Below are 14,263 nucleotides of genomic sequence, written 5' to 3' on the forward strand. Positions count from 1 at the left end.
TGCTGCACAGAAATATGTTTTCCACGGTAATTACAAAATGGACTGCCGCTGGCACCCCTCATCACACACAGACGTGTCGAGCACCTACTGTTAAGTGGTTCAATAGTTACCATTAGGGTTCCATTGGTCCTCTCCGCCCAACACAAACAGGAAGTTTTCCACCTCCACAACGCAGTGATGGGCACTGTTGTATGGCATAACTGGAATTGAGAAAAAAAAAAAAAACGTATAAAATTTTCCATCTTAGGACTTGATACCTTGGCTCACTAGTTATGTGCTTTCACCAAAATGTATAAAACGTGAGACTAAGTCAGAAGGAAGAAAAGCACATAGACAAGCAGAGTGGGGCACCCACCAATCCACAGTGGCTCAGCGGTGTGTTCCCAGCAATTGCCAACCCCACCCCTTTTGATTAATTTTACATAATGTTATTCTGCAAATTAGTCAAGAACAACCTGTCGGGCTGCTTTCAATTCTTAAGTCCTCCTCACCTGCCTGATGATGGGGATCGTGCAGTCTACAACCATGACTGACACTCCCAAACGGTCAGGGCTGGGGCTGGGGTTATTTCTTGGAAGAAATAACCCAGCATCCACTTGGAGCCATTAAGCTGCTCTGCCCAAACTTGGCTCGCTGGCAATCTTTCCACAAACAGACTCAGGGTGCTTGGTTGCTTTCTATTCCACAGCAACGAGCAAGCTGAATTTCCATACAGTGTTAAGTTTTTAAATTAAGGTCCTGCTGATTTAATGCCTTCTCCAAATGTATACGCTTAATTTCCTGTACAATGCCATTAGCAGCATAATCACACATTTTCTATCTATCTGCTTAAGAGCTCTTCTGGAACAAAGATAAAAACTGTCAGGAACGTCATAAATACCCATTCCCCTCGTCCTGCCCTGCTCTGCCCCAAATGTGGTGGCTGTGAGGAGGGCGGAGTGATTCAGAAACCCACCAAAGGTTTCGCTGCATCTGTTCTCATTTACATTTTCTTTGGGGACACACACAACAAGAATAGGACACCCCCGTCACCCCGTGTGCAGTGCAGTGTCAGTCTCTGCTATTATTATATCATATGGTGAATGTAAACTTACACAGCGTTCGTTATCATATCACAGGCAGTGGTTTGGGCCCAGTGACACCAGTAGGAAAAATGATGTCCTTGTTCAGCTCATCATATGGGCACCTTAAATCTAGGTGAGGACAAATGGGGAGGTGATATGCATGTTCAGGCAGGGAACTTATTGCTTGACACGGATCAACAGAGCACTTAAGAAACCAGTGCAGTGGGAAATCAATATGAGTCAGGGCCAGCTTGTACTCTGTACTCTTTTGCCAATGGAGAGAGAGAGAGAGAGAGAAAGAGCCTACCTTATACCCAATTTACTTTGGATGATGTATATCTCATTTCACTTTGTTTTTATTATCTTTTTTCTCAGAATGTGCTTATGCTGGCTAAGATATGTAAACAAAAATAAGGAGAAACAGGCATAGCTTTGAAACCTGTAACACAGCTTCTGAAAGAGCAAATCAGGTCGTTTAAGCTTCATATTAAAAGATTTTAGGAATTTTCATTATTTTATTATGTATTCACTTTTACTGTGAATATTCACTATTTTCGAACTTATAGCCACAAGGGAGAAGACATTGGTATGGAAACCCTGGATTTCCGGGATCGTGTAGAAATTGGGTGTGCCATGGATTTGTGTGGCCCATGAATGAGGTCAACTGATTTAGGGAGTCACCTCAGCAACGTCCTTCTGCCCCTCAACCCTTAGTTATCTCTTTGGAAAATGCTTTTAACCATATAGCTCCTGCAGGCATCACTTCTCAGAGTCCATTGGGGCAGAGTATATGTTGAGTTCACGCAGCAACTAAAATTGGGCGACTGGATGTGTTTGGAACATCTTTTTTTCTTTTCTTAAATTAACTCATCATTGTTTGGATTATACCAAACACAAAGCTATGCTACCCATATATTATGTATATTGTGCATTTTGTGAACAGCCTGGTGCTACGCTGGTTTATCACAATGCCATCTGGGCAGTAAACTTACAGCATTGTCACCTGTAAGCATATACTCATATGAGACACGCGTGTAAGAACAGCGGCCACTGATACAACCAACTTACTTTATGACTACCAGTCTTCCAATATTTATTTAAAATTTTTGGTCAGTTCAATGCCCACATTTTATAAGTAATAAAAAATAAAAAATAAAAAATCGTATTATCTTCTTTTTAACCGGAAGTCCAGCTTTATAATAAAGCACAGACTCTGAAAATAGAACAACAGTTGTGTTTGTCCATTTACTTGCTCCCATTCAGGCAGAAATTAAGTGAAGGAAAGAATACATAATTTATTCTTAAGCCTCTTTCTCGTTTGATTACCTCTATTGTTATGCTTTATGCAAACAAACGAAACTATTGCACTAAACTAACTATTGAAACCTTCAAAATACGAGAAGGTCTTTGAAATGCTAACATAAAGGCTGCTTGAAGATATTCTCATTTATCTACCCTTTTTACTCTTGTTTTAAAACCTTGTATGCTATATTTCTTGGCTCTTTCAGCATTTTCATTCCTGAATTGTTGTCTCTTCTGATTTATTATTTACTCAACTCTTCTGAATTGAGAGGCTACAAATACACACAGATAACTTTTGGGGATTATCCTGAATGTAAAACGCTCCAAATCTATTAGAAAAAAATCGATGTGAAATCAATGTTTGAGTTTTGCAAAAGACCTCATTTCTTTGGCTTCTGATTAAACCTGAACGAAAGCAAAATAAAGAGGGCAGTGATCAAGAGAAAACATCTGCTTAAAATGGCACTGGGTACCGCAATTATTGATTATCTTTTAAATAACAAGGAAGACATGCCCTCTCCCTTCCAGATTTCTCTAGGGATGCTCGCCGGCCTCGCCCTCACAAGCAGGTACCGGAGGAGAAGTTTGTACTCCCTGTTCATATACAGCCCGGTGTGAGTTTTTAGCGTGTCAGTCAGTGAGTTAGAGGGAAAGGGTAAAGAGAAGCTAATCAGGATGAAATGAGATTAAAGGCTGTCTAATTTTACAGCAACTGTGATCCATCAGCCACTGTGAAAGTGACAGTGGAAATGAATGATGGAGACAGACAGGTGGGGCTGTACATTTCACTGATTTATCCTCAAATGCACTGGGCCTTATTTTATTGAGTGAACATGACCGCATTTATCATGACTGTCATCTAAACCCACTTCCCTCCATTTAAAAAGGTCACTTTACTCACAGGGAGGAGGAGAGAGGCACTTTCAAATCAGATTTAAAATCTAATAACACGTGTTCATAAGGCCCTTTGTGAAAATTCTCAACTTTATTAAACAAACTCGAAGTGCTAGAAGGAAAGGGGAAAAAAAGCCAGAAAACTGAAAAGGAAGAAACCTTTGGTCATCCGAGGGAGCACGTTCATTTAGTCTCTAAGTTTGAAGCAATTTGTACCATTTTTGCCTTTCCCACTCCAAATACCTGCTATTCTATTCTAGTCTGGGAAATTCAATAAAACATTTACATTTAATATTTTTAATGAAGAAAGTAGGAAGCGGGCCATCCTTGGAGAGGATACTAAGTCACAGTATTTACTCTGCAGAATGACTGATCATCACACACTCAATAGATGTTAGCCATTTTACAAGTTGAATCTCTGCCACAATTCACTTACATACCTGTTAAATGTTTTCCCATAATGTTAAGGCCACAAAAATCTCAGTGACACAAATTCTTTTGCCCCTCCCTGTACAGTGACATGAAGTGTACTGGCATGTGGTACACAAAATTGGTCTTTGTGGATATGAAAATGAAGAGTCAAACTCTCAGAGTATTTTGTGTTACTTTTCACAATAGGAACCACCATTTACCAAACATTTACTATGTGCCAGGCATTGTGCAGGTGCTATATACTTATGCGTATATGTAATTATATTTATATATAGTTACCTATATTATATCTCTGAAAATAGAACAGCACTTATGATTCATTCTTACTTGCTCCTAATCAGGCAGAAATTACATGAAGGAAATAATATATGATATTATAATACATGATAAAATATATCTATATTTTATTTGCCCATATCTTTCATTTAATATAACTATTAGGGAGGCATTGGTCATTCATTTTATTTCTGTAAGAAATACTGAGGCCTTGAGAGGTTAAGTCACTTGTTGAAGGTCAGACTCAGCTAATGAATGGCAGAGATAGAATCCAAACACAGGGATATCTGGATCCCAACCCATGCTCTCATCCATTTCACTCTACTGATTTTCAATAGGTATGTTCATCCAACCAGCAAGTAATTACCGAGTACCTGTGTGTTCAATGATGGTGTTCCTGAAATTTCTGTATAATTTTTTGTTATTGAATCACTTTTAAATGTTTCTTATTTTCATATTTGAAAGAATCCGTAATAAAGCAAGTGGACCTTCCTTCACATTTTTTTTCTATAAATCCACATATTCAAATAGTGGATTTTCTTAAAGGAAGACACGTTTACATGTATTTGATGGAGCCAGAAAAACACTGACCAAATCAGCTAGTTAAGGATGGGTAGAGTCTATTGGCAGAGGGTTTTTATTTATTTGTTGAACAGCGAGGGCATATTTCAACCTTGCAAGCAGATTCAAAGTATCTTGGGCACAGAGGCCCTTTTCCTGGCATATGAAATGTGCAGGGGTCTTGCTGCACTTACGAAGGCCTTGTTCTGCTTAAGATTCACACTCCTGTTTCCTCCCATATTTTATATCTGAGGAATATATATACCCCTTCCAACAGAAAGTATAGGTATCTTTTGCAACCACAGATGTGCATGAACATCCAAACGAGATTGCACAGAGCTATGACAAGTTTATAGGATTGTTAAATCCATGGCTGTTGAATGTTTATCATTTCAAGTAACATTTATGAGGTCCTTGATTTCCTTTTGGCTTCAAATACATAAACTTACAAAACTGTCAAATATGACATAATTTTTTGGAAAAAGTAATTAATGCCCATGTTTTGTAAAAATACAGTCTTATAAAACATAATGATATACAGGAACAATAAGTTTTCCTCTTATGCCTCTCAGCCTTGAAGTTCCCTACTGCAGAAGCTACCCCTGTTATTGTGTTCTTGGATTTTTCTTCCAGAGAGATTATATATACGGGTCATTTTTTAAAAATACAATTGACACAGCATTCTATGAGCACACTGTTTAGTACCTTGCTTTTTTGCACTCAAGAATACATTCATTTATTCATTCCTCACCAATCAAAGACCTGTTCAGCTGCTACTGTATGTCAGGCAAGGTTCTACCTGCTGGGGAGGTCATGACAGCATCAAGGAACGTTCTAGTCAGGGGAAGCATGTAATAAACATGGACACAAATAAATAGGCACTTTTGTTTCAAATGATAAGTGCAATGAAGAAAAGTAAAGCTGGGTCCAAGGAGGGTGAGGAATTTTGAGAGTAGTCAGGGAGGGCTTTCTGAACAGATGACTTTTGAGCAGAGGACTGACAGAAGTGAGCAAGGGAGCCATGCAGGGGTAGTGGTAGGCATAGATGTGGGAAAAGCAAGTGCCAAGGCCCTGGGGCACAGGTGTGGAGTGTAGCAAGAACAGCAAGAAGACCAAGAACAGAAGCATCTGAGAGGAGGTCTCGGAGGGAGACCGAGGCCAGATCTGTGAGATGGTGCAGTCTTGGTCGGAGGAAGACACTTGGATCGTCTACCGGCCTATTCTTTTCAACAGCCATACACTGCTTCACCCGATGGGTGTCCTATAATGCGTCCCAGCCCCTTCTGATGGCCATTGATTAATTCACTCAGCAAACATTTACTAAACACTCATTATGTGCAGATACTTTTCTGGTTGGTAATAAAGCAACGAATGAAGCTGACAGCATCCCTGCTCTCCGAAACCTAAATGACAGGGAAAAGAAGAATGTAAACTAATACACAGTGGAATGCACAGGAACACAGCCAGGCGATGACAGACAATGTAAAAAGGAAAAAAAATAGGACAGTGTGTTAGAGAGTGAGTGCCTGGCTAGCGCTCTAGCTGAGGTGGTCAGGGAAGGTCTCTCTGGGGACTGGCGTTGAAGGTAAATTTTGAAGGTTGAGAAAGGGCCATTCCAAGAAAATAAGGGGAAGGGATCCATGCAGAGACCCTGAAGCACGAATGAGCTGGATGTGCCTGAGCAGCCCAGAGAAAGCCTCTGTGTCTAGAGCACCGAGGGTGAGGGCTAGAGAGGCATGAGAGAAGTCAGGAGGCAGGCAGAGGCTGGGTAGAAGCCAGGATAAGTGGTGTCGATTTTATTCTTAGCATGATGGAAAGGCATTGGAGGGGTTTTAGCAGCAGCAGGACATGATCTGATTTATGTTTTAAAAATATCACTCTGGCTCCTAGGGATGTTGTAGGAGTGAAAGAGGGAAAAGAGGAAGATCAAGCAGGGCGCCCCTCCTGTGGTCCGGATGAGGGACGATGGAGGCTGGATGAGGTAGGGGCGCTAGGGCTGGAGGGAAGGGGATGTGTTGAAGGTTGCTGCTATTACAAACAGTGCTCTGCCGAGTGTCCTCATGGGTCGACAACACACATACACGTGCATTTATCTGAAGGATTAATTCCTCCAAGTGAAATTTCTGGGCCAAAGGATGGGTGCGTTTTACATTTTAATGGATGGCATCACATCGTATCCCTTTTTATATCTGTACCTTTGCCAACACGGTAGGTGAACAATTGGTGTCTAGTTAAAATTTAAATCTCCACTCATTTGTGATAGAGGTTGAGCATCTTTCCATATGTTTCAAATCCATTTGTATGGTATACATTTTTCTGTTGGTTTTTGACTTCTTGATATCATAAGTTGCCTATAGTTACGTGATTTCTGTTCTTAAAGGGTTCTTTTCTATAGAATTATCTAAACTGGCAAAATAAATGATATTTTGGAAGCATGGTATTGCTAGAATATATATTTGTGCAATATTTACTCATTAAAGCAAATTCAAATAGTAATTACATGCTGTTGAAAACAAATATAACCTGAAGGAAAGGTGCCTCAGTCTAATGACATTGAAAGAGTATTTCTTGCTATAGGATTGTAGAGAAATTGTTTTCTTACATTTTCTTCAATTTTATAGTAAGTATAATTGAGAAACATAAATGTTTAAAAATTTACTAGTTTAGGGCTTCCCTGGTGGCGCAGTGGTTGGGAGTCCGCCTGCCAATGCAGGGCACACGGGTTCGTGCCCCGGTCCGGGAAGATCCCACATGCCGCAGAGCGGCTGGGCCCGTGAGCCATGGCTGCTGAGTCTGCGCGTCCGGAGCCTGTGCTCCGCAACGGGAGGGGCCACAGCGGTGAAAGGCCCACGTACCGCAAAAAAAAAAAAAAAAAAAAAAAAAAATCACTAGTTTAATCCTACCGTCCTGTCTTTCTGCAAAGATCTAGAAATTTGGCCATTGCTTCTCTGGAGGTAGAAACAGACACATAGTCAAACATCTTACATGAAGCACGTGCTTGATACATATTATTGAATAAATAATGCATAGAAAAGGCTCTGTTACTTTTTTTTCTGTTGTATATGGATGGTTACTAGCCCTGTAAGCTGCAAATAAATGGAAATGTTTTGTGCATTTGGGAATGACTTGATCATTACGGACAGTGAGTCTGGAAAACCAAATTCCGTAAGAAATTCACATGGTCTGAATCCTGTGAAGAGTTGGTGAAGGTTCTGAATTAACCCAAAGGTGGCCAACACTTTCTCCTCACTCCCAACTTATTCTGCACACACAGAACTGGGTTCCCACAGTCCCACTGGAGACAAAGTTGTTGAAGTGAGTTCGAAATGTATAAATCTGAATAAAAGTGCCTATGTGTTAGGTTTTGGAGGCTATGCAAGAAAAAGAGAGTTGGCTTCTCTTTCATAATACAAAATTGTATCTAAGGGAGAGTTTTCCTGACAATGAAAACTTGCTTTGTGACTCTCTCCTCTGTGCCACTGTTGTAGTAAATGCATGCCTTTACCCTATACCTGCCAAGTCAAGATACAGTGCATTAAAATCATCTGCCTTTCGTGTGTCCCACCCTAAAGAATCTGTAAGCTCCTTGAGGCCAGACTGTGTCATTTCTATAGCTTTACGACCACCACAATGCCCAGTACATAGGATAGGAGAGCCTTAGGCATGGCTACAGATTTTATGCCTAATACAGTAATTAGAAATATTAATGAATCAATAAATGTTAGTAGCATGAATGAGTGAATGCTATAACTAAGAGAGACTGTGGCATTTACTTCTTTGGAAGGTGTAAAAAATGTATGGATACCAGAAGATGTGAAGGAGGGAAGAAGTGAAAGAAAGGGAAGAAAGGGAGAAAGATATATGCCTTAGATCAGGATTCTGTGGCATCTAGGATGGATGTCACCCTATATGCAATACATGTGTTAAACAAAGGAGGTTTGTAAGTTCTTCAAAGACTGTGACATATTTCTTTAGGATCTATCATAGGCCTAATTGTGCCAAGGTCAAAGGTTTTCAATAAATCCTTGTTGATTTACAGTTTTAGCTCTGAGCACTTAAGTGGAGGGAAAGGCTAACAACCAGCGGAAGCTGAGGGGACTTAAAATAAGACTTCTATTAGCTGTTCGAGCAAAACTCCCTTTTCAAATTATGACCCTATTATTACAATGTGGTGTACCAACTATTTTATTTTGTTTAGTTCTTGATATGATAGTTAGAATTTTAAAATAGTTTTATTTTCACTTTTGGAAAGTAAAACATCTTTAGGAATGAACACTGCAATTTCTTCCAAATGCTAGGTGTTTTGTTTTTTTTTTTCCCTGTTTTTTAAAGTGTGTTTTCAGAGACACATTGATGAAACATGCTAGTGCTTTGATGTTTGTCCTTTCCTAAGTGCCAGTACAGTGTCTTCCTGATCATGTCCTGGGGGAGTGAGAAATTGCACTTTTCATTGTTCTACACCTAAAAAGGCTCAGTAAAAAAGAATAGTCAACTCTGTAAATGAATTAAAGTAGAAGATCAACTCATTATTTAAACGTGTGAAAATAAGATCCTTGACAAAGGTTGAAGGAGCCAGGACTATTTATACTGTGAATGATATGACAACAGGATAGCAAAAATGATCGTAAAACAGCTTAAATTCTCTTAGATGATGGCCCCATAGTTACTGATGGCGGGAAGAAGGAAATGGATATGGTGCGTAGAATGAGGATGTGTAAAGAAGCATTTTCTGATGTAGATCACACATACTCAGGATTGGAAAGTGAACTCTAGTGGTTCACTTTAAAATCCGGGAGACAGCAAAAGAATCTACCCACCTCTTCATTCATTTTTTCATTCAAAAATTTGTATTGAGGAATTAGTTATTGTGCTAAACTCTGGGACACCATTCCTATATTTCAGAGCTCACAGTGCAGAGAGAATAAACAGAGAAATCGAATACACAGTGTTCTAGAAGAACAACGATGGAAGCACCAGGGAGGAAGCGACTGTAACTTCAGGGAGGAAGTGACTGTAACTTCAGGGAAGAAGCGACTGTAACTTCAGGGAGGAAGTGACTGTAACTTCAGGGAGGAAGCGACTGTAACTTCAGGGAAGAAGCAACTGTAACTTCAGGGAGGAAGTGACTGTAACTTCAGGGAGGAAGCGACTGTAACTTCAGGGAAGAAGCAACTGTAACTTCAGGGAGGAAGTGACTGTAACTTCAGGGAGAAAGTGACACTTAAGATAAATCATAAAACCAAGACGGGATTTTCCAGGTTGTCACAGCAGCAAAAGTCATTATCAGTAAAAGGAACATGGATTCAACAAATACTTATTGAGCTCCTACTATGTGTCAGATCTTAGGCTAAGTTCTAGGGATATATTTTAATTGGATTATTTTTATAAAAATGATTATTAAAATTAGATCAATTTCCAAAATGTCCTTAATACTATGATCACTATACTATATCAACTATTATGTTGAGGCCAGAGAAAATGTGTTTGGGGAACATGAGAGCAAATAAAAAGGGTGGACTGTTACCTCCGCTGTCCTTTTGGGCAGCCTATTCCTCGACTCAAATTCCCTCTGGAGCACTCTCTCCTTAGACAACAAGCAGTCATGGCATCTACCCTAATTGAATTTCTCCTGGTATGTGGAGCCACCTGATGGTTCTGGAAGCAGTCGGTAGGATTATCAGAACAGTGAGCAACACCGTCGTTCCTTTCAGACCACCCCTCACGGCATTTGCGCTTGCAGTTTCAGTACGTCGTGCTATTGCACTTATTTGACTTCAAAGGACATTTCATTGCAAAGATCCAGAAAGATTTCTTATATACTCCTCCATGGTCATTTCCTGGTGTGTGCATGTGTGCCTTCCCATGAACCCATGTGTATGTGTGGGATCTGGGAAGCACGAGGGCAGGCGGGCTGGGCAATGAAGACTGTACTGAGTCAGTAGCTTATAACACACAGGGGAAGTGATCTCAGGAGATGAGCTCCTGGTCTTGGCCATCACAAGGCCCCTAGAACCATCTCTTAAGAAACTTCTGAAATCTGTATTGCTGGAAAAAGTAGACAACTTTTTGGAGCTCTGCAGATCCAAACAGGGAAACACGTAGGCAATATGATGAATAGTGAAGTTCCATTTTCTCTTTTTTGGGCACCATTTTTTACTGGTAAAGCTAGATAGTCATTGAACGTTAAGTGATATTTACTTATGAATATATTTATGAACGTGCATGAGTATCTGGCACTTTTCTTGTCTTAGAATTTAGGTTGAGACCCTAAGGCTGAAGCTAATCTAAAGAGTTGTGTCGGGCCTTTTGGCGGGTAAGTGCTGCATGAACCAGCCTCTGGGAGACTGACCATCTAAGTTCTTGTTACTCAAAGTATGTTGCATGGACCTGAAGCATCAACCTCACCCGGGGGAAAATTAGCAGTGCAGAATCTCAAGGACCCTCCTGGACATCCTGAGTCAGACTGTATGTTACAGACCCCATGGGTACTCTAAAGTCTGAGCATCCCTGAGCTAGGACAGGCTGGTCCAGACCACCTGCACTGGAATCACCTGGGTCCCATCCCAGACTCCTGGGTCCTAGGCCTGACCTTCTGAATCTGAATTTCTAAGGTTAGGTCCAGGAACCTGGAATTTCAGTATGCTTCTGAGATTATTCTTAGGCACATCGACAGTCACACTAATCCCAAAAAGACTTGGTCCAAACAGTCATGTTTAAATTGGGTCAGAAAAACTGAACTCCTTAAACTGTTTTGGTAAATTACTTCCTTCCGTTTCTATGGAAAGCAGCACTTTCGTAAGTCAATGTCTGGCAGATAGTTGGTGCTCAATAAATGTAGCTTTGTTTAAAAAAAGAAAAAGGTCTGTGCCAGGCCACTGATGCCAGACTTTCTAAAAGTGGTTCCTAATCTGTGTCTCACTGGTCATGTGACTGTGCACACGCATGCACGCACACGCACACACATATTTTGTCTACATATACAATGATGTGGAAGACTATTAGTGGGTAGGGATTTTTTTTTTTTTTAAGAGAGTGGTTGTGGGAGACTGTGGAACCACTGGGCATTTTCCATCCACGGTGGAACAGAATTCTCCTCCTATCCTCCACCCCAAAAACAAAAGCAAAGGCTGGTGGAAGAATCTTGGGCCAGATGTCTCCGTGCTTCCTGGGGCTTGGCCAGCAAAAGGTGAAGTCTGAAGACAAGAGGCTGGTGGGAGCCGTCTGTGATGGGAGTGTGAAGGGAGAGAGCGGGGGCAGACGTGGCCTGCATTTCTGGGTTTGGTGGAACACTATCACCCAGTACCTCCCTGTGGGCTGAGCTGTGGGTCTGTTTGGTTACAACTGCCATGAAAGGACACACACCCCCACCCAAGAAGATTAATTGCTAGTTCAAGGTGACCTTAACAGAAGCTATGCGGTAGACAGTGGGAAGTCTTCAGAAAAAGGTTCACAGCAGAGCCCATAAAGACAGCTCATGAGAAAACAAAGTCAACGTTACCGCATTTACCTCCTGAAAGCCAGGTTCTAAAAACACCAGGCAAATCAGAGCTTTTCTCCCTTTGCCTTCCCCTCCTCCAGCTCTATCTCTGGTTAAACCAGACTACTTGCATGGCTGATTTCCATCCAAGGGTGGGTCAGCCTTTCTTACCCTCATGTCAACGTCAGTGTGCAGGAAAGATTTAACACAGCAGGCCTGAAACCGCTATCCTTAGAAAGGCCTGGCCTTTCCTAGAAAGGTTGGACTTTGGTCGATGTTAGGGAACTTAGATTTCAAGAGTGTTCCCACAACCTTAACTAAGAGTGGCTGTCTGTGCCCAAGTTGTACAAAAAATGGGATTTATGCTGAGCGCCTGCTTCTGGGAGTATGGAGTTTTGGTATGTGCTAGGCAGATGTCTACCTAACCAGCCCTCAATAAAATCTTTGGGTACTTAGCCTCTGATGAACTTCTCTGGTAGACAACATTTCACAGGTGTCGTCACAATCGGACACTGGAGGAAATAAATGCATCCTGCGTGACGCCACTGGGAGAGGACAGTTGGAAGTTTGAGCCTGGTTTCCTCTGGACTTTGCTCCATGCACCCTTTCCCTTTGCTGATTTGCCTTATACTTCCCCCCTGTAATAACTCATAGCTGTGAGTAGGACGACATGCTGGTCCTGTTGGTTCTCCTAGTAAATCACTGAACTTGGGGGTCAACAGGAGACAGAGAAACTTCAAGTGTATTTAGAGAACAAGGTTTCTATTGAACATCCCAAGACACCTGGGGCTGCTTTAAGAACTTCCTGAGGTGTAGCCACAGGGAGAGACGAGACATCCAATAGAGAGGTTTCGGAAAATCTGTGGTTGGAAGAAAAAGAAGTTGTCTTTGGTTGGCCCCATACGTGAAGTTCTTTCAATAAACTGATCGTGGATATACATATGCGTGACATGACTGCTTCTGGACTCTGGGTAAGCATGGGCTCCATATTTCCCCTGATTGGAATCAATGTGCAAATCGCCTGAGAACCTGCTAATGCTCAACACTGTCTCATCATAGGTACTAGAGGCTTTATTGGATTATTTGACACTATGGCCCTTTTTATTTTCTTGGGAAATGTGCAGTCACTGTATTACTTGAAACACTAATACAGACACATAGGAGACCATCTGTCAGGAGTATACAGTGGTCCAGGAGCTTTGTGGCAGAGAAATCCGGAGAAAGGAGCAGTCACTGGGCCTGGGCTCCGTCGGGTAGCGATGTACAATCTTCAATCTCTCCCCAGCCATTACATCTTTCTGCTTTCTTCACAGGGTGCTTTGCCTTATCTCTTTTTTTAAAAAAAAAAACAAAAAACCCAAAACAAAGAAAATGCAAACTTCTTTATCCCACTGCTCCTTCCAGGTATCCTTAGAGCACCCCATCCCCTGGACCATAAATCTGGGCTCATAATCACAGTCCTGGGCACAGTGAGCACTTCGTCTTGAGATGGTCCCATGACCCAGCCAGGCCCTTCAGCGGGGGTTGCGCCCTGGCGCCGACAAGAAGAAACCTTTCCTTTCTGACCACAGATCCTGGTGGGGCAATGGAGAAGCAGGTCTGAGCAAGGAGAAGTGAGGAGAAATGAGAGGAGAGGAGGAGTGAGGAGAAATGGGACCACAGTTTTGAAATTTTGTTTCTGCATCGTCCATAAGGCCAGTCCCTGCCCTCCTGGTTATGTGGCCTCTGTATCTGTTTCCCCACTGGACTTTTATGAAAGCCCCCTAACAGTCTCCTTGCTTTCATTCTTGTCCCCTTTTGGCTTAATCTTCACAGAACTCTCAGAATGATCCTTCAAAAACCAAATCAGATGAGGACATTCACTTCTTGTCAGTCCTTTCCTTACTTGCCATCTACCTTAAATAAATGTTAAAGTTTTCAGAATGTCCTACGAGGACCATATGGCCTGGCTGCTGGCCACCTTTCCAGCTGCCTTTCCTACCACTGTCCCCTCCCCAGTGGTGCTCCGGTCATATTCCTTCCTTGGGAATCTCCCCAACATCCCAAACACATTCCTGGTTGAGGGACTTTGCACTTGCTGTCCTCTGCCTCATATGTTCTTCCTTTGTGTTACACCCATGGCTAACTCCTTCACTTTACTCAGTGTCTACTAGAAAGGGAGATCTTCTCTGACAATCCCACTTAAAAAGCATCCCTGTACAGCAAAGTAAATCAGCTATACGTATACATATATCCACTCTTTTTTAGATTTCCTTCC

The 14,263-nt window shown here is 41.7% G+C and overlaps 1 protein-coding gene across 1 annotated transcript in view; it reads right to left on the reverse strand.

Annotated features, from left to right (window-relative positions):
* Positions 1-14,263, reverse strand: part of KLHL14 (kelch like family member 14) — a 98,516-nt gene that overhangs the window by 21,889 nt on the left and 62,364 nt on the right. The window contains exon 3 of the mRNA XM_060029526.1: positions 111-200. Within this exon, the coding sequence (XP_059885509.1) occupies positions 111-200 (90 nt within the window). The remainder of the gene's footprint in view (positions 1-110; positions 201-14,263) is intronic.

This window comes from Delphinus delphis, chromosome 13, assembly GCF_949987515.2.
Source record: "Delphinus delphis chromosome 13, mDelDel1.2, whole genome shotgun sequence".
In the NCBI taxonomy this organism is placed as follows: Eukaryota; Metazoa; Chordata; class Mammalia; order Artiodactyla; family Delphinidae; genus Delphinus; species Delphinus delphis.